The sequence below is a fragment of the Suricata suricatta genome, chromosome 6 (genome assembly GCF_006229205.1).
Source record: "Suricata suricatta isolate VVHF042 chromosome 6, meerkat_22Aug2017_6uvM2_HiC, whole genome shotgun sequence".
Lineage (NCBI taxonomy): Eukaryota > Metazoa > Chordata > Mammalia > Carnivora > Herpestidae > Suricata > Suricata suricatta.
Window position 1 is genome coordinate 106,606,108 of NC_043705.1, and position 24,227 is coordinate 106,630,334.

Consider the following 24,227-nt stretch of genomic DNA (forward strand, 5'->3'; position numbering starts at 1 on the left):
CATGGGTTGTCTTTTAGTTTTGTTGGTTGTTACCTTTGCTGTGCAGACTTTTTATTTTAATGTAGTTCCAATAGTTTATTTTTGCTTTTGTTTTCCTTGCCTCAAGAGACACATTTAAAAAGATGTTGTTATGACCGATGTCAGAGAAATTACTGCCTGTGCTTTTTTCTAGGATTTTTATGATGTTATGTTTCACATTTAGATCCTTAATCTATTTTGAGTTTATTTTTGTGTACGGTTTCAGAAAGTGATCCATTTTCATTCTTTTGCATGTAGCTGTCCAGTTTTCTCAACACCATTTGTTCAAGAGACTGTCTTTTTCCCCTTGCCCCTTTGTTGAAGATTAATTGATCATAGAATTGTGGGTTTATATCTTGGCTCTGTATTCTGTTCTGTTGATCTATGTGTCTGTTCCATACTGGGTTTTTTTGTAATATAACTTGAAGCCTGGAATTGTGGTCCCTCCAGTTTTGTTTTTTTCTTTTTCTTTTTTAATCTTTTTAATGTTTATTTTTGTGAGAGAGAGAGAGAGAGACAGAGACAGAGAGAGAGACAGAGCAGGAGTGGGGAAGAGGCAGAGAGAGAGGGAGATACAGAATCTGAAGAAGACTCCAGGATCCCAGCTGTCAAGGGCCCAACACGGGGCTGGAACCCACAAACTGTGAGATCATGACCTGAACCAAAGTTGGATACTTAACCAACCAAGCCCCCCAGGAACCCCTTGTTTTTCTTTTTCAAGGTTGCTTTGGCTGTTCAGGGTCTGTTGTGGTTTTATACAAATTTTAGGATTGTATGTCTAGTTCTGTGAAAAATGTTGTTGGTATTTTGATAGGGATTGTGATATTTGTATAGAGTGTTTTGGGTAGTTTTGACATTTTAACAACACTTACTCTTCTAATCAGTGAACGTGGAATGTCTTTTTAGCTGTATCTTCTTCAATTTCTTTGTTCATTGTTTTGTAGTTTTTAGGATAAGGGTTTTTCACCTCTTTAGTTAAGTTTATTCCTAGATATTTTTATTATTTTTGATACAATTGTAAATGAGATTGTTTCCTTAATTTATTTTTGCTTTATTATTAATATATAGAAATGCAATGGATTTCTGTACATTCATGTTGTATCCTGTGACCTTACTGAATTCATTTATGAGTTCCATCAGTTTTTTGGTGTCTTTAGGGTTTTTGGTATATATATAGTATATCATGTCACCTGCAGATAGTGAAAGTTTTACTTCTTTCTTACCAGTTTGGATGCCTCTTATTTCTTTTTGTCTGATTGCTAGGGCTAAGACTTCCAGTACTCTGTTGAATAAAAGTGGCGAGAGTGGACGTCCTTGTCTTGTTCCTCACCTTACAGGAAAAGCTCTCAGGTTTTCCCCATTGAGTATGATGTTAGCTGTGGATTTTTCATATATGATGCCTTTATTATGCTGAGGTATGTTCCCTCTGCACCTACTTTGTTGAGGGTTTTTATTATGAATAAATGTACTTTGTCAAATGCTTTTTCTGTATTCATTGAAATGATTATATGACTTTATCCTTTCTCTTATTGATGGGACACATCAGTTGATTTTTTTTTTTTTGCAAATACTGAACCACCCTTGCATCCTGGGAATAAACCCCACTTGATTGTTTTAATATATTGTTGAATTTAGTTTGCTAATATTTTGTTGAGGATTTTTGCATCTATATGCATCACAGATATTGGCCTGTAGATCTCTTATTTTGTGTGTGGTATCTTTATTTTTTTTGGGAATCAGGGTAATGCTGGCCTCATAGGATGAATTTGTTCCAGCACCATTTATTGAAGTGATTTTTCTTTCTTCATTGAACGGTCTTGACATCTTTGCCAAAAATCAATTAGCCATAAATGAAAGAGTTTATGTCTGACTCTCCTATTCTGCTTATCTGTATATCTGCCTCTGTGCCCATCTCTTGACTGTTGTTGCTTGTAGTAAGTGTTGAAATTGGGAAATGTCATTCTTCCAACATTGTTTTTCTTTTCTAAGACTGGAAACCTCTTCAGGGTTCATGTGAATTTTGTAATAAAGAGTATCCATTTCTACAAATAAATAACAGGTTCTGATAAGGATTTGGTTGAATTTTTAGATCAATTTGAGTAGTATTGCTGTCTTAATATTAAATCTTTCAATCAATGGGAGCATATAATTTTTTTCCTTTCATTTAGATCATTAATTTTTTCAACAATAGTTCTCAGAGTATGAGTTTTATGCTTGTTAAATATATTTCTTAGTATCTTATTCTATTCGATGCTATTATAAATGGATATTTTTGTTAATTTCATTTTTGGATTATCCATTGAAAGTGTATGAAAATGTAATTGATTTTTATATATTGATCCGGTATTCTGAGAACTTACTAATAAATCCATTATTTCTTTTAAAAAATTTTTTATGTTTCTTTATACTTGAGAGAGAGAGAGACTGTGTGTGAGCAGGGGAAGGACACAGAGAGAGAGAGAGAGAGAGACGGAGACAGAATCTGAAGTAGGCTTCAGGCTGTGAGCTGTCAGCACAGATCCAGCATGGGGCTTGAACTCATGAGCTGTGAGATCATGACCTGAGCCAAAGTCAGATGCTCAACTGACTGAGGCACCCGGGTGCCTCTATTATTTCTTTTCTTTTTTTAAGCTTATTTATGTACGTATTTTGAGAGAGAGATAGAGAGCAAACATGCAAATGGGAGGGGCAGAAAGAGGAGGGAGAGAGAGAGAGTGCAGAGCCTGATGTGGGGCTCAAACCTATCAACCATAACAAGATCATGACCTGAGCCAAAGTCAGATGCTTAATTGACTGAGTCACCCAGGTGCCTCAGGTCCTTTTTTAAATATATATATATATATAAGTTTTCATTTATTTTGAATGTGAATGAGCAGGGGAGGGGCAGAGAGAGAGGGAGAGAGAATCCCAAGCATGCTTGGTGCTGTCAGCATGGAGCCTGATGCAGGGCTTGACCTTGCAAACTGTGAGATTATGATCTGAGCTGAAATCAAGAGTCAGTTGCTTAACTGACTGAGCTACCCAGGCACCCAACTCATTGTTAGTTCTAAGTGTTCTTTCATTGATTTCTTAGGAGTCCCTATATAAATGATTTTGTCTCCTACAAATATAGTTTTACATTCCTTCACACATTGGATGCTTTTTATTTCTTCCTTGTTCTAAGTAACTTGGTTAGAACCTCCAGTAAAGTATTGAATTTAATAGTGAGTGAACATCCTTGTCTTATTCCTGATCTTACGGAGAAAAGTCCAGTCTTTCAGTGTTACGTGTATTAGCTATAGGTTGTCATGCCCTTTGTCCAGTTGAGGGATTTCTTTTTTTTCCTAATTTTTTGATTTTTTTTTTTTTGTCATGAAAGTATGTTGGGTTTTGACAAATGTGGTTTTTTTTTTTGCGTTTACTGACATCTGTTTATATGATTTATTACTCAATTTTAATTAATTAATGATCAGATAGTAAACCAATCTTACATTCCTGGACAAGTTCCACTTGCTAATGGTGTATAATTCTTTTTTATATTTCTGGATTTGGTTTGCTGCCTGTGCTACCCTTAGCTTTGATGATTTGCTAGAAGAGCTCAGACCTAGAGAAGCTGTTATGCTCCTGGTTATGGTTTATTACAGTAATAGAATTACCGTTCTAGGTCTGGACTTTTCTTTGTGGGAAGATTTTTATTTACTAATTTTTTTTTCTTCATGTGAATGTATTCGAGTTACCTATTTTTTCTTGAGTGGGTTCTGGTAATTCGTGTCTTTAAAGGGTTTTTTCTGCTTCATCCAAATTGTCAATTTCATTGGCATTACATTTTTCATGATAATCCCCTACTGTTCTCTTATGTCTGTAGGATCGGGTCTAGAAATGTTCTGTTTTTCATTGCTGATATGCCATTTCCCTTGTTTTTTCTCTTTGCTAACTAAAACATACTAATTTTATTAATTTTTTCAAATAATCAGTTTATTATTTCATTGATTTTTCTCTATTCATCCATTTTCTATTTCATTGATTTCTACTCTGATCTTTATTTTTCCTGTCTTCTACTTACTTTGGGTTTAATTTGCTCTTTTTCTAGCTTCTTATGGTGGAAGATTAGATTATTTATTTGAGATGTTTTGTTTTCTAATATAAGCACTTAAATATAGGTAGTTCTCGCCTTATGTGGTAGCAAGGGACCATAAAAGTTACCACACAGGCCAAAACTTTGCAAAGTATTCTTCATAATCATTGGAAAAAATTATGATTGTTTTATGACATTTAAACCTTTTTATGTTGGTTATAACTGTAGAGAGAAATGTAAGTTTACTTAGTAAAACAAATATTTACTACCTTGCAATTTAAAACATTGACAGCACTGAAAATATGTTTTATTTTTTTCAGCAGTTCTATATAGAGTACTTTGAGCAGTGGCTACCTTCTTATCCTTGTGTAATTTATGAGAGGAAGTGAACTTGTTTTCTATATTTTACTGAATTGTCAGACTTTTTTCTAAGGTTGGATCAGCTACCAACATCTTATGCTTCTTCTTTTCGGTGTTGTGAGTTATGTCCAAGATACTGTGAAGATTTTTTCCAGGGTCACTTTCTCTGTAATACATTATTCTTTTCATCACAACCCAAGAATTTATGTCAATTAAATTTTGCCTTCACTAAGTCCTTCTGGCTACATACCTAAAGACTTATGAATGGTGGCAGTCCCAATATTTCCATGATTATCTATCTTCCAACCACAGTCAGTATTGTTAGTGTTGTTTTTTTGTTGCATTTTCATCTGTGTAGGGCAGTTCCCTCTTGCAGTTACCATTTTTGTAAAATGCCATGTGGGTGTATCCCTGGGAGACAAATGAAACACACCTATACACTTTGCATTCTGTATATATATTGGATAACAGATGTAGAATTAATCATTGACAACAGACTTTGAAATAAGTGAAATGATTGAGTAGGGATTATGATGTGTATCTGTTTTTACATAGTGATTTGTGGACTCAAGTGCTGGTAGTGAAGTTTGTACTTTATGCTAGGAGTCACTGGTAGTATACTGGGGTAATTAAAACATGAACTGCACTGTTGCCAGACTGGTATTACTTAACTAAACTGCACTGAAATTCACGCATGTCAGAATCATGCAAAATGAGGATCACCTTCATATAACTTGTTCTCTAAGTATTGTGTCTCACAAATTTTGACATATTTTTTTCATTTGCATTCAAGTTCTTTTCTAATTTCTTATTGGACTTTTTGACACATAGATTATTTACAAGTATGTTATTTTCCAAACATTTGTGAGAATTTTCGAAATTCCTTTTTTATATTTATTTCTAATTTCATTACAGTTGTAGAATATATGCTGTATGATTTCTGTTCTTATAAAATTATTACAACTTGTTTTGAAGCCCAGTATATAGTATATTCTGATGTTTGTTTCATGTATTCTTGAAATGAATGTGTATTTTGTTGGATGGGATATCTATAGATATCAGGTTCATTGATGCTTATTGGGTTTTTTGTTTACTTTTTTTATACATTGTTGTGAGAGGGATGTTGAAATCTCTAGACATAATTATTAATTTGTTTTTTTTTCTTTCGTTTTTGTTAGTTTTGATTTGTGTGTGTGTTGTGGGCATCTGTGGTTAGGTAGAAATACATTTATAATTGTTATATCTTCTTGCAAATCTCCTTTTGCAATTTTGAAGTACATTTCTTTGTTTCTAATAATATTTGTTATCTTGAAGTCTATATTACCAAATATTAATATAGCTAGTTCACCTCTCTTATGCTTACAGTTTGCATGATGTTTTTCTCCTCATTCTTTTATTTTCAGCCTATTTGTCTTTGAATTTAAAGTGAATTTCTTGGGGCCCCTAGGTGGCTTAGGTGGTTAAGTGTTTAACTGTTGATTTCAGCTCAGGTCATGATCTCACAGTTTATGAGACTGAGCCCTGCTTTGGGCTCTGAGCCGACGGTACAGAGCCGGCTTGGGATTCTCTCTCCTCTCTCTGCTTCTCCCTATGCACTTGCACTCTCTCGCAAAATAAATATTTAGAAAATAATAAAATGAAGTTATTGTAGACAGTGTATAATTGATTCTTAACTGTTTTATCCAGCCTGACAGTTTCTGACCGTAGTATTATTCTATGTTCAGTCAATGTAATTATTGATTTGTTTTGATTTATGTTTGCTATTTTGATATTTGTTCTCTGTTTGTTTAATCTCTCTTTTGGTCCTTTTCCTTTTCTTGTCTTCTATTGTATTAAAACAATCTTTTTTATTATACCGTTTTAATTTCCCTGTTGAATTTTTATTCATAGTTCAGTCTCTTTGTATGTGTAATATTGCTATAGGGGTTAAAATATGATATTTAACTTCTTATAACCTGCTGCACATTAATGCTGCTTGATTTTCCTGACAAAACAGAAATTTCGCATTAACATAGCTCCATTCTGTATTCTCCCTGGTCATCCTGTTCTGCTTTGTTCTTTTAATCATTATGTTACACTCATGTTTGTCATAAATTTGACAATATGATGTTATTTTTGCTTTAAAAATCTTTTTAAAGAAAACAAAAAGAGAAAAAGCAGACACTTAAATTCCTTATTTTTACTGACACATTTAAAAACATTTGTAGTACCTTGTGGGTTTAAGTTATCATTTGGTGTTATTTTGTCAAAGATATTTTTTTAGTATATTTTGTCAATCAGTTCTGCTAGCAAATGTTTCCATCTGCAAATGCCTTTATTTTGCCTTGTTTAAAGGCATAGAATTCCTGGATGACAGATTGCTTGTTTTTAGTATTTTTGAAGATGTCATTCTTTTCTTTTTCTTGTTGTTTTCAAGATTTTTCTTTTTGTCTTCAGTTTTCAGCAATTTAATTTTGATGTGGCTGGTTATCTAGGTATTCTACCTATGGTTTATGGAACTACTTAGATATGTAAATGAATGTTTCTCACCAAATTAGGTGATTTTAAAGACTTTTTCTAATTTTTTTTTGCCTCTTTCCTTTCCCACTTTCTACTACTCCAATTCCACACATGCTAGAATGCCTAATATTACACCATAGATTTCTTAAGTTTTGCTTATTTTTAATATATTTTTTCTTTTTGCTCATGGAGTTAGTTTTTAGTAATATCTTCAAGTTACAAATTCTGATTTTGCCTTATGCTTTCTCAAATCTAGTGACCCAACTGGTAGAAATTTAATTTAAGCTTTAGAATTTTCATCTGTATTTTTTTATGTTTTAAATTACACAGAATAAATGTTAGGCATAGAATAAGTTAACTACCACTACGGTCATGATATAAAAAAAGTTTTAATACTCAAAATTTCCTCTTTCTGCCTTTTTATAGTCAAACAAATTCATTTGTATACCTTTTTTCTCTTTTAAAGTGCATATTCACTCATTCCCTAGCATCTTTTACCTTAACTTTTTTTTTTAAAGTTTATTTATTTTGAGTAGGAGAAAGAGAGCACACAAGTAGGAGATGGACAGAAAATGAGAGAATCCCAAGCGGACTCCACACTGTCAGCACAGAGCCCAATGTAGATCTCGATTTCACAAACCGTCAGATCATGACCTGAGCTGAAATCAAGAGTTGGATTCCTAACCAACTGAGCCACCCAGGCGCCTCTCTGTTAACATATTTAATATATTTATAATAGCTTCTTTGGGATCTTTGTTTATGAAACACAATACCTACATAGAGTCATTTTCTATTGACTGATTTTGTTCCTTAGTTTAGATCACAGTTTTCTGTTTCTTTAGATGTCTAACAACTTTTAGTTGAAAATTCTATATTATAGATAATATGTTATAGTCTGGATTCTTCTGGTCCTTCTAAGGGTTTCTGTTTAGTCTTAGAGGCATTTAACTTGCTTGGGCTTAAACTGTGACATCTGTCTCTCCTATAGACTCTCATTGCTGATGTCTCTGCTTAGTTTTTGTTTATTTAAGCCTGGCTCTCTAAGAGACTCCCCTTCTTCTGCATAAGGTAGAGGTAGCTAGTGATATGGACAGAGTTTGTATTAGACCTCAAAAGTATCACTCTTGACCGCCTGAATTGTGCATATGTCAGAACACTTTAAAAGTATAGCAAAGTTGCAAGTCTCTCCAAATTTTCAACCATTGTTGGGCTTTCTAGGGTCTCTGCACAAATATTTCAGTGGTCAGGTGGGGGTATAGGGAAAGTTTATTATCTCAACCTCTGTATGACTCTCTTACTTCCAAATTCCCCTGTTAAATTTCTAGCTGCTCTGCTAACAGCATTAAGCTGTATTGTATATCCTGTGGATTTTTGTTATCTTTTAATGCTCTGTAAACTAGGGATGGCTGAGATGGGAAAACCTGAGGAAAAATTCCACAGGCTCCCTATTCTTATCTAATAAAGAAGTTTTCAGTGAACAAACACTTTTCAGCTATGACCTGCCTTTGGTAGTTTTTCAGTACCGTGAATTGGTTGTTATTGTTGTTTTAAGTCAATTTATTTGTTTTTGTAGTTGTTTTTTGGGAAGGAGAATTCCTCAACTACCTCATGCCACCACTATTGGAAGTAAAATCCATCTTTAATTTTTCATGTGATTAATTTACATGTTTTAAATGGCCCATTGCCTTCCTACTTCTGTGTCTCTTGGACCATTCTGTATCATCCATTTTTGTCCTCTACTAAACCTTTATATCTGTTTGATTTTGCATCTTTATTCTTTCAGAGAGGGAGACTAGACTTGACAACCCCCAAGTGGATATACCTGGAGATGTTTCCTTCCATAAGGAGATACTGGAAAGTGTAACAAGGGATCATTCACTGTACTCCATTTTTAAGGTCTGTCAGGATGATGACCAGATGGAGAGAGATCAGGAAAATAAAGACAGACTTCTCAGGCAAGTCATGGTCATCAAAAACAAAAGAGTTGTTGAAGAATCAGGTTACACACATAAGTCATCAGGAAAAATATTTCATGATTGTACATCAAGGTCTGACTGCATAGACCTAGATGCTTCAAGACAAAGACTGTATAAATGTTACTCATTTGAAAAGAGCTTGATACCCAATATAAACTTATTCAGTTGTAATAGGGATTATGCAAGAAAAAACATTGTTGAGAATTTTAGATATGGGAGTACACCTATTTATTTCTATTCTAAGCCTGAAAAAATTCATAATGTAGTGAAACACTGTGAAGATAGTCAATTTAGAAAGATTATCAGCAATAAACAGTCTCTTTTTCAAGATGTGAATGTTGAAACTGGAGAGAAGACCTGTATTTGCATTGAATGTGGAAAATCTTTTCTAAAAAAGTCACAACTCCTTATACATCAAAGAATTCATACTGGAGAGAAACCATATGATTGTGGTGTGTGTGGGAAAGCCTTCAGTGAAAAGTCACATCTCATTGTACATCAGAGAATTCATACTGGGGAGAAACCTTATGAATGTTCTGAATGTGGAAAAGCTTTCTCTCAGAAAGCATCACTCATTATACATCAGAGAGTTCATTCTGGGGAAAAACCATATGAATGTAGTGACTGTGGTAAAGCCTTCTCCCAGAAATCACCTCTCATTATACATCAGAGAATACATACTGGTGAAAAACCTTATGAATGTAGAGAGTGTGGGAAGGCCTTCTCCCAGAAGTCACAACTGATTATACATCATAGAGCTCATACTGGAGAGAAGCCATATGAATGTACTGAGTGCGGGAAAGCCTTCTGTGAGAAGTCCCACCTCATTATACATAAAAGAATTCACACTGGGGAGAAACCCTATAGATGCGTCCAATGTAAGGAAGCCTTCAGCAGAAAGTCAGAACTCATTACACATCAGATAATTCATACTGGGGAGAAACCTTATGAATGTACTGAATGTGGGAAGACCTTCTCCCGGAAGTCACAGCTCATCATACATCAGAGGACACATACTGGAGAAAAACCATATAAATGCAGCGAATGTGGAAAAGCCTTCTGTCAGCAATCACACCTCATTGGACACCAGAGAATTCACACAGGAGAAAAACCTTATATATGCAGTGAATGTGGGAAAGCCTTCTCTCAGAAGTCCCACCTCCCAGGGCATCAGCGAATTCATACAGGAGAGAAACCTTATGTATGTGCTGAATGTGGAAAGGCCTTTTCCCAGAAGTCAGACCTTGTTGTACATCAGAGAATTCATACTGGGGAGAAACCCTATCAATGTGCTATCTGTGAGAAAGCCTTCATCCAAAAGTCACAGCTCACTGTACATCAGAGAATTCATACAGTGGTAAAATCATAAGAATGGACTAAGCACAGAAAAGTCTTCAGGATCTGATAAAGCCTTAATAAATACCACAAACCTATGGATTTCATGAGTTTGAGAGCATCTTTATTGGTAAAATTTAAGAAGTGAAATAAAGTTTCAAATGTATTTTTTTATCAAAGATAATATAAACATTTCAGTTCTATAAATAACAGGCATTTTCACTATGGCATGTAAATAAGACTTTTGAGATTGTGAACTGAATTAATTATACAAGTTACGTATATAGTCTATTTTGAAGTTACATATTTGTGATTATGTTACATAATAAAAATTGGACCAGTGGTAATATTATTGTTAGCTTAGATTAATTATGGCTGTGAACTATTTCCCCATAGAGTACATGAAGAAAGCCTGAGTCAAAAGATGCCACAGCCTAGAAACTGCTTAGGGAAGGATTTGATTGTTGCCTGTAAAGGTACATGTAAAAAAATAAATATATTCTTGTAGATAGATTGAAAGATGGATTGGTAAGGTCCAATAAATGTGGTTTTTTGTTTCTTTGTTTTTCGTTTCAAGAATATAAGTTGATCTGTGTCAATGGATGGACCTAGGATCTTGGAATTGACACTTCTTGCTGTTTCTCTGTTTTACTTCTCCTCTCTAGGACTTTAGTGTGCTGGAAAGACATGGATGGTCATAGGTTTTAATGCTTATTCCATTACTCACAGATTGTTTGACTTCAGGGAAGGCTTTCTTCATCCATGGTATCTGTTTCCTCATCTATATATGAAATTCTGGCAGAGAACATGTTTTTAGCTCATATTTGTCCCCTTTATCTTTCCTCTCTGTTCTTTTGTAGGAGGTTGCTAATAACCATGTGTCCATATTTAAGCTTGATTTGCATTCCAGACACTTGGAATAACTTTTTCCATCCTGTTTGATCCTATTCTGTCGTGTCCCGCCCTGGCCATCAGGGCGGAAAATCCTCCCGGGTTCTTTTCCTGAGGGAGGGAGAGAAAACAGGGCAGGAGGGGGGAGACGCGGAGAGTGAAAACAGCACACGGTTTCCGATCAAGCCTCTGTCTCTTCGTTTATTCTTCTTCTTATTCCAGAAAACACTGTCTCTTAAATAGCGATTTGGGGCGGGGAACTGACCCCGGTCGGTTACCAGGTAAACAGAGTCAAATGAATATCAAAAGAAGCGCCCAGACTTGCCTACTGCAATGCTGGGGAGGGGGAGCTAGCGCTGAATAATCCAAAATGTGGTTTTGATCTTTTGTGCACCTTGGCCACTCTACGTCTGGCCCAGCATGACAGTCTCCAAAAATCTGGACCAGGAAATTCACACTCCTAGCCTCCAGATGTAAATCTTGTTTACTGGTTCATTCCCTGGAGAGCGATAATCCTTGCCCGAGGCAGCCAAGACTCGGCGGCTCCCGACACTATTCATGTTCTTAATGCTGAAGTGAGTCTTTTCTAGGCAGCATGTAGTTGGGTCTTTTTGTTTTTTTACTATGGCTAGTTTTAAAAAGATGGAAAAAAAAAAGAAATTACACATGTTGGTGAAGATGTGGAGAAAAGGGAATCCTCAAACCCTGTTGGTGGGAATGTAATTTGTGTAATCCACAGTGCAACCACTGTGGAAAACCGTATGGCAATTCCTCAAAAAATTAGAACTAGCAATAACACGTGATCTAGTAATTAAATATATATATACACATATACACACACACACACACATATATATATATATATGTTGAGAGAGAGAGAGAGAGAAAGCTAGCATGAGCAGGGGAGGGGCAGAGAGGGAGAGAGGTGGGGAAGAGAGAGAACCCCAGGCAGTCTCTGTGCTGACAGGAGCACTCGACATGGCGCTTGATCCCATGAGATGTGAGATCACGACCTGAGCCAAAATCAAGAGTCAGACAAGCAACCAACTAAGCCACCCAGGTACCCCAGTGATCTAGTAATTCTATTACTGGGTATTTACTCAAAAACAGAAACACTAATTCAAAAAGAATATCACAGGTTAATTCTGCAAGTGATTTCATAGCATTACTTTGACTAGCCATTGGTTTTAGAGCTTAATTTAGGTTTGTGAAGTGTGAAGTGGTATCTTAAGCAACTTTTAATTGGGGTTGAACACTATGAAATGAAAACAAAATAAAAGTAAAAGCACTTTTAAGTAGAAAAATGTAAAGATAGGGCTCCACCTGTGCCAGAGTCTGGCTCCAGCAGGTCCAGGGCTCCCTGAAGGATGGACGGTGTCAGCGAAAGAGAGAGTGAGAGAGCCTCGGCTTTCTTTCTCATCACCAGGCAGGCATCTCTGCTCTGTTGGTTTGTGTGTCTTTATTTATAGATCAAGTATTACCATGACATCAAAAAGTGGAATTTTTACTACAAATAATTCTCAGTGATAAAATGTTTTTAAAAGTGTACAGAAAGAGGTTTAAAAGAGGCATTTTTTGCAGGATTACTTTAATTTCAGTAATGTAATTTTTACAAATAGGATAACAAGATATTCTTAGTGGAAACGCAGATAACATACACATTTGTTTAAACCAATAGTAAATCTTAAAACTAAAAGATAGCAGGGTGTTCTCAGAGAGAGGCAGAAAGCAAACATATTTGTTTATATCAATAACGCTAGGATTCAGGCATAGACTGGGCTAGGAGTCATTCTGTCTGGCTCACAAAAGGAAGAAGGTATTTGTGCTGGTTAGTAAGTTGCTTGTGTAAACCTTGTTATTTGATGTTGAAGGTGTAAGCACCATAGGGGCCCTACATGTGGCAGCCTTTGTATATGAGTTTAAGTTTTAACTTTTTACCCATCTTCATAATGGATATCAGTGTTAGGGAAGGTATTTTTGTGGCACCAATTAGCAAAGGTCTGTGCAGTAACTTATGTCTGGCTCTTGTTTGTTTCTTATCTCTAAGTTAAGCTCTTTTTCTCTGGGCCAGAGTTAATAGTAACTCTTGTGTTCTTTAACCCCCTTTATTATCTATGTCTTGGGTTTGTGAGGCTCATTAGAAGAGCCTTTCAACAAACATCTTCAGTGCTTTGTCTAAATCCTTTGTAGAGAAGCTTTGGGAATAAGCTTCTCCCCATGAGGTATCTGTGTGGAAATGCCAGTCTGATTTGGAACAGTGTGAGGCCTAGTCAATAACAGTGGTCCATTCCCAATAGGAGCCAATAGTAGGAGATACCAATTTCGCTTCATGGCAGGAGCTGTGCAAACATCTGCCATTTCCTTGCTATGACTGTGTCATCCAGCAAGGACGACGCGGCTCCCAGAAACTCGTATTTTCCCTGACCAGGTGCAGTCATGCCTCAGGGGCAGGGCAGGGGGACAGGCCACTCCTGACACTAATCAGCAAAGCACTCCGAGGTTTGGTGCCCAAGCAGAAATGAAAGATTCAAGAGGGTAGATTTTGGGAGCTGTCTGGGAGCAAGAGACCATGCAAACTTGCCGTACCCTCAGCAGGAATTTTCACTCAACCAGTGAGTTCAGATAGCTCCTGGCACTCCTGTTGTATGCTTTGAAAAAAAGTTGTTAAGTGTATTTATTTGAGAGAGAGTGAGCAGGAGAGAGTCAGAGAGAGAGAGGGAGAGAATCCCAAGCAGGCTCTGCGTGCCAGTACAAGCCTGATGCAGGGCTCAAACCCATAAACCGTGAGATCATGACCTGAGCTGAAATCAAGAGTTGGATGCTTAACTGACTGAGCCACCCAAACACCCTTATTATATGCCTTTTAAAGTATTTACCTTGTTGGCAAATTTTGTTTTTAAGACTGTTATGGGAGTAGCCTACTATGCATTAACAGATATTTGAAATAATAAAATAATGAAGCATGACGTGTGGTGGTCTAAAAATCAAAGCAACACGCTTGTTTATGTATACAACATCACTCAGTACCTACAGAGATAAATATGAAGATTACAGATTCTAGCATCCTACACTACAATAATAAAACAAAGTAACCAATGAAGGCAGCAAATAGGGCTTAAAGAGCCTAATCTCAATTGAATTTAAAGCATTCACATGAGAAATAAATGCATGTTACACAAACAGTGAACGCAAATGTTCCACCAAGCAATTTAAGTGAGGGACAGCAGAGTATTCCCTAACACATAACAATGATCCCAGAAAAACAAGTGTTCTTTTCTGTAAATGAAAAATGGTTGTGAAAATATGGAAGAGCCTGGCACATGGAGAGTTAGAAAGGAAAAATACAAACCCAAACTTACATGTAAAGTAAAAAAAAAATTAAATATTGAAAAATTCAAAACTGTGGCTCTTCAAAAATGTTGCATAATTGTCTTCTGTGAGAGCTCAGAGTTTTTGTTGATGTGAATGTGTTGATGTACAACTAAGGCTTACTGGCTAAATATCTGAGGAAGATCTGGCCTTGAGCACTTTCTTTACATCCTAGACCCGTAAACCAAGTGTTCTCAGTCATTAAAACAAACTTCTCAGCACCTGCATTACTATGCAACAGTAGTCTCCATACAAGAAAAGAAAAGAAAAGAAAAGAAAAATACTAAGTAAGTGGGCATGTGGCAGGATATCTGAAAATGATGGTCTCTAAGGATTTCAAGTGACTGTTGATTATGGTCCACTGGGCTAGTAATATATGTAATTCCGTTACTTGCTGTTTCTCTTTTTAATTTGGAACATTTGCTTATCACTCTAACCAATGATGTTTTCATCCTTTAGTTTCTATTTGTCTGCTTTTAAGTCTGGTAGCATTTGAGCTAATACCTGCTTCTACTTCAGGTATTTTTTCTAAAGCTCTTTGTTCCTTTTTTTTTTTTTTTTTCCATTTCCAATGGTGACTAAACAGTAAATCTTTCTTACTTCTGGGTGCCTTTTTCCAACGCAATTTAAGATCAGTCAGTTCCATACTTGCATCATGTAGCTATGCTTTCAGCTAGAATTTGTTCCTAAAGCTTCTTAAAGTTAGGAATCACTTTGTCTAGCCTGCTACTGTAAGGTTCTCTTTCTTTTAAAAAAGTGTATGATCCAAAGCATCCCAGTAAGGCATCGTACTGATCACTAGCTGATGTGGGAGTGGTTTCTTATCTAGAAATGGAATCTAAGTTTTCTTTCTTATTGGATCCCTCTTCTATATGATTATTTTTCTTGTTCATTTTCACCGATAGCTTATTTTCAATATTAAACTTCTGTAGATCTTATTTCTTTGTTGTCATCATTCTATGATTGATTTAGGTAGTGATTTGTCTTCTTATTCCTTTTTTCTTTCCTCCCTGTCTTTCATTCTCCTTTGTTAATACGCTGGAGTAAATAGATTTTATACCTACAAGAGTATTTGGCCTCTTGAGTTGACTTGAAGCATAGTTGACTTGAACTGTTCATGTGAACTAAGGCTTACTGGTTAAATATCTGAGGAAGATCTGGCCTTGAGCACTTTCATTACATCCCAGACCCGTAAACAAACTTTTCCTAGTCATTAAAACAAACCTCAGCAGTGAAGCTTGGGCATATAGTGGTTGAACTTGAAGTGAATTCTGGTCTGTAACAGTGGTAAGTCTCATCACATGTTCTGGAGTACTTTCATGTATATTCATCTTTTCTAGATGTTTCTGACTCTCTTTCAGCTTCTTCAGTGTCACCCCCTGCGTTGATCTTCTAGACTGTTTTGCTTTCTAGACCTTGCTTTTCTTTGGGATTCAAATTCTTCATCTCTAAGAGGAGTGAGGTATGACCTGCATCTCTCCTCACCTCTGTTGTGGAGGGGACAGTGCTAGCAGCAGTTGTCATCAGGATTATTTGTTTGGAGGTTTTTGATTCCTTAATCTCATTACTAGTTTTAGGTTTATTCAGGTTTTCTACTTTATCATTCAGTCATGGTACATTTTGGGTTTGTAGGAATTTGTCCATTTCATTATGATTATCCAGTTTGTTGGTGTACAATTGTTGAGAGTACTCAATCTTTTTTACTTCTGTAAAATCAATTATAATGCCTTCTTTTTTATTTCTGATTTTACTTGAATCTTTTCTCTTTTTTCCCAAGTCAGTCTAGCTAAAAAATTGTCAATTTTGTCATGCTTTTTGAAGAACCAACTCTTGGTTTTGTTGATTTCCATTGGTTTTTATTGTTATGTTGTTTATATCTGATCCAATTTTTATTATTTTCTTTCTTCTGGTAGCCTTGAGGAGCAGATACTGGTAACTTTGGTTGTATAATTTTATCACTGTAGGATTGCAATATAGTCGGACCCTGTGTTCACAGATGACCGATTGAATCAGACTTCTCTAAGACTAGTAGACCTACATATGTAATACAACACTCCGCCAAGTGTTACTACTCATCACCTTGCTTTCTTTCACTTTTTTAATAGCACTTTTGTCATGTTATAATTTGTTTATTCACTGTTAGTCCACTTTGGTAGCATTTAAGTATGACTGGGGCAGGAATATTTAGCTGCATTATTATAATGATATGGCTCAAGCTCTAGAAGAGTACATAATACATAACATTCACTAAATATTAGTTGAAGAACTCAATGATAGAGTGAATGAACCGTTTTACTGTTTAACAACCTGTGTGGAATAATATTCCAAAATTTCATTAGGAAGTTTATAAGGTGTGAGTAAACTGGGACTAAGAAAGACCAAAAGGGAATGGTATTTTTGTTTGGGGAAGATAATCTAAATCGTATTTGCTGAAGCAATTGGTGAGAGTGGTGGTAAAACTATAAACTAGTAAGAAGAGCATTCTCAAAAGCCTTGAGGTGAAAGTTGGGGAAGAACAGAATGTCTTAAGTGAAATGAATTAGAAGAGGTATTTGATGTAAAAAAAAAAAAAAAGAAAAGAAAAAAATGATGAAACAGCAGATAAATATAGGGCATTTGAAACATGGTGGAGAGATTTTTTTAAAGCAAATTTACTTAAATTTAATACATACCATAAACTACACATATTTAAAGTGTATAATATGGTAACTTTTGTCTTATGTATATACCAATGAAACTATCACCATAATCAAGACCAGGAACATGTCCATCCTTGAGAGCTTCTTCTTACCCCCTTGGTTATGACTCTTTTTTCACTTGCTCTCCACTGTGTCTCCAGACGACCAATGATCTGCTTCTGTCACTATATATTCATTTCCATGTTCTACAAGTTAAAATAAATGGAATAATAAAGTGAAAATTCTTGTTTTTCCTGGTTTCTTTCTGCATATTGTTTTGAATTTAATCCAATTTGTTGTGTATCTAGAGGTCATTTCTTTTTCTTGCTAATTAGTATTCCGGTGTATGAATAGTTTATTCATTTTCCTAAGATAGATATTTGAGTTACTTCCAGCTCTTGTTACAAAGCTGCTATGAACATTCCTATATAACTATACACACATCTTGGATATTGTATGGATATATTCACACATGCCTAATATTTAGTCTCTTGGATAAATATTATAAATGGAATGGCTGGGTCATACAGGTTTATGTTTAAAGGAAATCACCTATTTTCCAAAGTAGTCACACCATTTTACATTCCTACCAGCATTGTGTAAAAGTCTATGTCTCTATGTTCTCACCAAAAATTGGTAATCATAGTTATTAAATTTTAGTCATTTTGGTAGGTGCATACGTGGTATCCCATTGTGGTTTTAATTAACATTTCCCTGATGACTAATGATGTTGGGCAACTTTGTATGTTGTTTTGCCATTAGTGTAACCAGTGAAGTTTCTGTTTAAATCTTTTCTCGGTTTTTAACAATTTGGTTTTAGAACTCTATATATTTTGGCTGTTGGTTATTAGATACATGCTATGAAAATATTTTCTCCTAGTCTGTGGCTTGTCTTTCCATTCTCTTAAAGGTGTCTTTTGAAGCCAGAGTCCAATTTGTCATTTATTCTTTTGTGGTTCATGATTTTATTGTCTTTATCTAAGAAATCTTTGCCTTATTCTCAGTCCCAAAGGTTTTCTCTTACATTTTCTAGGAGTTTTATAGTTTTAGATTTTATATTTAGGGTTATGGTCTATTTTGAGTTAAAATTTTTTATATGTTACAAAGAATGGGTTAAGGCTCAATTTAAAATATATCCAACTATTTGTTAAAAAATACTGTTCTTTCCCCCACTGAAATGCCTTTGTTGCAAATATGTTGTTATTATATCAGTTGTATCTATTTCTGATCTACTATTTCATTTATCCATTTTTCTATCTTTACACCAATGCCACATTGTCTTGATACTGTAGCTGTGTGTATGATAAATCTTGAGATCAGGTAGTATTAGACCTCAAACAAATTTTTTTGCAAACATTTTTGGCTATTCTTAGACCTTTTCATTTCCAAATGAAATTTTAGGAAGGAAAGTTGTAGTATACTACAATTAGTATTCTTCAATTAGTCTTCAATTCCAAATGAATCTTAAAAATTTTGTCAATTTGGGGGCTCCTGGGTGGCTTAGTCAGTTAAGCACCTGACTCTTGGTTTCAGCTCAGGTCATGATCTCATGATTTCATGAGGTCAAGCCCTTTATCTGGCTCCATGCTCACAGTTAGAACCTGCTTGGGATTCGTTGTGTACCTCTCTCTCTCTGCCCCTCTCCCACTTGTGCTGTCTCTATCTCTCACAAAAAGAAAATAAAACTTAAAAGAATCTTGTCAATTTCATCTCAAAACTTTGCAGCAATTTAAATTCATTGCACTGAACCTCTAAATCAATTTGAGATGTACAATAATGAGGCTTCTGACACATAAACAGAACATGGTCCTTTAAGTCTCATTTCTATTTGCAATGTTTTCTAGTTTTCAATGTATAGATGTTTCCATTTTTTGTCAGACTTACCATAAGTCTTTCATATTTAAAAGAAATTCAGTAGATATTTACATTTTTAATCTGATCATTTGTTGATAGTATATAGAAATACAACTGTCTATTGATATAGTATACTACAACTTTCCTTCCTAAACTTACTGATTAGTTCTAAGAATAGCCCTTTTGTTGTTGGCAGAATTAGTCAAGTTTTCTATAGAGAAAATAATATATCTATAAATAAAGATTGCTTTATCTTTTCCTTTCCAAACTGGGCATCTTTTATTTCTTTTTGCTTTATTGCACTGATTAGAATTTCCAGTACAAGGATGAATAGAAGTTGTGGGATTGATTTCTTTCACTTTATTCTTTAAAACAATTTTTAAATGTTTACTTATTTATGTTGAGAGAAAGAGATCAGGGGAGGAGCAGAGAGAGATGGAGAGAGAGAATCCCAAGCAGGCTCCACACTCTCAATATAGAACCTGATGTGGTTCTTAAACCCATGAAGCATGAGATCATGACCTGAGCCAGAATCAAGGGTCAGATATGTAACTGACTGAGCCATTCAAGTGCCTCCCTTTTTAAATTCTTTATTATCAAGATTGTTTTAGTATTCTAGGGCCCATTCTTTTCCATTCAAATTTTAGAACAACCTTGTCTAATTTTACAAACATCAGCTCTCTGTGATTTTAATAGAAATTGCATTGAATCTATAGATCAGTTTGGAGGGGAACTAACATCTATATAGTTATGATTCTTCAAATCAGTAGATATGATGTGTCTCTTCATTTATTTGATTTCTTTCAACAGCTTTTTGTAAGTTTCTTCCTAAAGAGCCTTTGTTTTGCTAAGTATAAGCCAAAGTGTTTTGATTCCTTTGGACTGATTGGCATGGTGTTATATTTTTATTTCCATATGCTTATTATTAGCATATAGAAATGTGATTGATTTTTATGCATTGATGACCTTGTATCCTGTAACTTTGCTGACCTCACTTACTAAATTTTAGGCTTAATTTTGGTAAATTCCTTGGATTTTCTATAAAGGCAGTTATTTACATCAGTTTTATTTCTTTTCTGACCTCTATGCTTCTAATTTTGTCTTCCTGTGTTATTTTGATAGGTAGAATTTTCAGTATTATGTTAAATTAATAGTGAGAACAAACACTATTTCCTCGTTGCTTATCTAAAGGGGGAAATGTGCAGTCTTTCACCATTAAATATTATGTATGCTCTGTTTTCCTTTTTTGTATCTACTCTTTATCAAGTTGAAGAAATTCCCCTCTATTACTAGTTTGCTCAGAGTGTTTATCATTGATGGTGTTAGACTTTTGTCAAATAATTTTTCTGTGTTGATTGATATAATCATGTATTTTTTTCTTTGTATCTTTTTATAAATGGGTTACATTGGTTAATTTTCATATTTGAGCCAGCTTTGTATACCAGGAATACATTTCACTTTGTCATAGTGAGTGATTCTTTTAATAGATTGTTGGATTTTGTTTGCTAATATTTTGTTAAGGATTTTTATGGCTAAGTTCATGAGAGACATTGGTCTGTAGTTTTTTCTCTTGGTATGATTTTGGTAATAATTCCCTGATAAAATTATTGGCATATATTCTCTCCTCTTCTTTTTTCTGAAAGAGATCATATAAAATTGATGTTATTTCTTTAAATTTAGGTGATTTCTCCAGTGAAATTGTCTTTTCTTTTTGCGAGGCCTTAACTTAAAAATCAATTTTAATTTGGACTGTGCAGATTATCTGTTTCATCTTGGTTCAGTTTTGGTATTTGAGAAAATGGCCCATTTTTTCTACCTTGTCAGATTTATGAGGCTAGAGTTGTTAATATTTTAGTATTATCCTTCTAATGACTGCAAGAACCATAATAACTTGTTAACATCCAGGTCTGCAATTTCCAATATATTTTTCAATTCTGATCCATTTTTCTTTGTTTTTTCTTCTTGTTATGAGTATCATTTTCCAGTTTCTATACATGTCTGACAGTTACTGATTTGATGCAAGACACTGTGACTCTTAGCTTGTTTGGCGTTGGATTCTTTTGTATCCCAATGTTTTATAAACCTTTTCTCTGCAGTTTAGTTGTTACCTGGAAACAGTATGATTCTTTCAAGTCTGATTATTAGGTAACACCAGAGCAAGATTTTAGCGTAGAGCTAATTACTTTCACTATTGAGGCAGAACCTTTCTTTTGAGTACTCTTCCCAATGCCCCACAAATAGTAAAATTTTCCAGTCTGGCTGGTAGAAATAGGCATTAATCTTGGCTTTTTGTGAGATCCAGTTACTGTTTCCTCCTTCATTTCAAGTGTTTATTTTTCCAAACTTTGATAGATTACTTACATGTATACACTGACCAATATTCTGATGAGTACTTAAGTACACCCTCTGCAAGTCTCTGGAGTTCTCTTTGGTGCAGCTTTCTCCTCTTTGGTCCTCTGCTCTGTGAATCTAGCTTCCTTGCTCGGTCTGTATGCTTAGCTCTTCCTCCTCAACTCTGAGAGTCTGCTGACAGCAGAGAGCCCAATGTGGGGCTCAGACCCATGATCCATGAGATTATAACCTGAGCTCAAGTCCAATGCTTAACCAACTGAGCCACTCAGGCACCCCTCATAATTATGTAAATGTTTGAGGTTCTAAAGTTAAATCAACAGGACATGTACATTCAAAGATTAGGTACTGTCTTTGTACCCTCAATCTTAATTTCTTCTTCCCTGTAGTAGAAAGTGTCTAAAATGGGCAGCAACTCCTACTTCCAGGTATCCTTTGTTGTAATACCATCCATATGAGTAAGTAGCTTTGAATCAATGGAATATAGCAACATTGAATGAATGCTACTTCTGTGATTAGGTTATAAAAGAGTGTGACTTCGATCTTCCTTACAGTCTTTTTCCTGCTTCATTAAAAATACAAGTCACAAGTGGCGAGTCCTGCATGGCAAGGTACTATGGGTAGCTTCAACAGCCAGCAAGGATGTGAATGCCCTTTGTTCAACAAACCTTGAGACAGTGAATTCCGCCAACAATCATCTTTCCTCATTTGAACCTTCAGACGAGACCCCAGCCTGAGCTAATAATACCTTGATTATAGATTTGTGGGAAACCTTGAAGCAGCGGACCCAGATAATCCATGCCCAGATTCCTGACATGCAGAGACAATAAATGTGTGTTGTTTTAAGCCACTATGTTTTGGGGTAAGTTGCTACATTTCAGTAGATAACTGACAACACTCTCCCCCCACCTCCCTGGAGAGAGAGCAGGGGAGGGGCAGAGGGATAGGGAGAAGAATCTTAAGCAGGCTCCACACACAGCACAGAGCCAGATGTGGGGCTCAATCTCACAACTGTAAGATCATGACCCGAGCTGAAATCAAGAGCTGGAAGCTTAACTGACCGAACCACCCAGGCACCCCTAACAACACTCTTTATAGAAAATACTTTGATGGCTTATTCTTCCATTGCTTGATTTTTATTTTTCAGGTAAACATACATACAGTTGACCTTCTTTATTCACAGATTCCATATCTGCAGATACACCTAATTGCTGAAATTGATTTATAACCCGCAAATCAGTGTGGTCCTTTTGCAGTCATTAGCAGACAGGTACAGAGAGTGAAAAATGTGAATTGCCTCATGCACACATTTCCTCGTGAGGTTGAATGGAGAGGATGCTCTTCTTCTTGTTCCAGCTTTCAAGAAGATGGGGGCAGCAGGGGCAGTGTACTGTAGTGAAACAAACTCTAGCTCTGGGGCCGCTCTGCTGGAGCCTGAATCCAGCTCTGGCACCTGTCAGTGGAGGGACCTCAGGCAGGTCACTTAATGCTTCTCAACCTCATTTTCTCTTTTGTAAAACAGAGAAAGTAGAACTTGCCAGGATTAATTGCTTGTAAGATTATAATCTTAATTACACAAAGTTGTAAAATTCTTCTACAAAGTTGCAGTTTAGGATTATATCCAATATATCTGTATGGTGTGTGTTATATATATGTGTCTAAATATATTTATTTATATGTTTCCCCTAGGAGCAATGGTTTATTATTCACTAATTCTGTTTGCAGCAATATAGGACATAAACATGAATAATGACAATTGACTGTATATATACACATTCATTTTCATATTTTATAAAACTAAATGGTAATAAACTTTTTTCATTTTTTCTTCATAACATTATATCCTGAACTTCACTCCATATTTGTACATAAAGATTTTTCTGTCTCTCTTACTGATGAATAATAGTTTTATTTGTATGTTGTAATATTTTTTATTTTTTTATAAATACATTTTTAAAACATTTTATTTATTTTTGAGAGACAGAGTGTGAACAGGGGAGGGGCAGAGAGAGAAAGAGACACAGAATCTGAAGCAGGCTGTAGGCTCTGAGCTAGTGGTTAGCACAGAGCCCAACGCAGGGCTCAAACCCACAAACTGTGAGATCCTGACATGAGCCGAAGTCAGATGCTCAACCGAATGAGCCACCCAGGCGCCCCTGTATGCTGTAATTTATACAACCAGACTTCTATTAGTAGATGTTCGGGTTAACTGTGATTTTAGATATATGTCCATATACCCTTTGACAACCTCCCTTTAAGAAGTAGAGTTCAATTCCCATTTGATTGTGGGCAGGCAGGCCTTAGGGAATCAATTTTCACAAACAGAATAGAGAAGAAGTAATGAGATATCACTTTCTTTCTTTCTTTCTTTTTTAATAGGTTCTTTTTTTTTTTAATATATTCTTTTATTTGTTTTTGAGAGACAGAGACAGCGCGAGCAGGGGAGGGTCAGAGAGACAGACACAGAATCTGAAGCAGGCTCCAGGCTCTGAGCTGTCAGCAAGAGCCTGACACGGGGCTTGAGCCCACAAACCGTGAGATCATGGCCTGAGCTGAAGCTGGAAGCTTAACCCACTGAGCCACGGAGGCGCCCCGAGATATCACTTTCAATTTAGTTATAAAAAGAGTGTGGTTTCTGTTTTGTGTGCCTTTGCTCACTCTCTCTCCCTAGACTCACTCAATCTCGGTAGAAGCCAGCTATCATATTATGAGACACGCTGGAGGAGAGAGACGACCACTACTGTGTTAGGATCATCATGTACCTAAAGAAAGGCCCACATAGTGAGACACTAAACCTGGAAAATGATATTCTGAGACTTGTCATCAGCCACTTAATTGAATTTG

The 24,227-nt window shown here is 35.6% G+C and overlaps 1 protein-coding gene and 1 long non-coding RNA gene across 5 annotated transcripts in view; one reads left to right on the top strand and one right to left on the bottom strand.

Moving 5' to 3' along the window:
• Positions 1-24,227, top strand: part of ZNF300 (zinc finger protein 300) — a 47,250-nt gene that overhangs the window by 7,550 nt on the left and 15,473 nt on the right. For all 4 annotated transcript variants that reach the window (XM_029943023.1, XM_029943021.1, XM_029943022.1 and 1 more), the window contains one exon: positions 8,715-10,805. In XM_029943023.1, coding sequence (XP_029798883.1) covers positions 8,715-10,276 — 1,562 coding nt within the window. In that variant the 3' untranslated portion in view covers positions 10,277-10,805. Of the gene's footprint in view, positions 1-8,714 lie in introns of those variants that run through there.
• Positions 17,144-24,227, bottom strand: part of LOC115294947 — a 29,418-nt gene continuing 22,334 nt past the window's right edge. The window contains exon 3 of the long non-coding RNA XR_003910228.1: positions 17,144-17,386. This is a non-coding gene — a long non-coding RNA (uncharacterized LOC115294947). The remainder of the gene's footprint in view (positions 17,387-24,227) is intronic.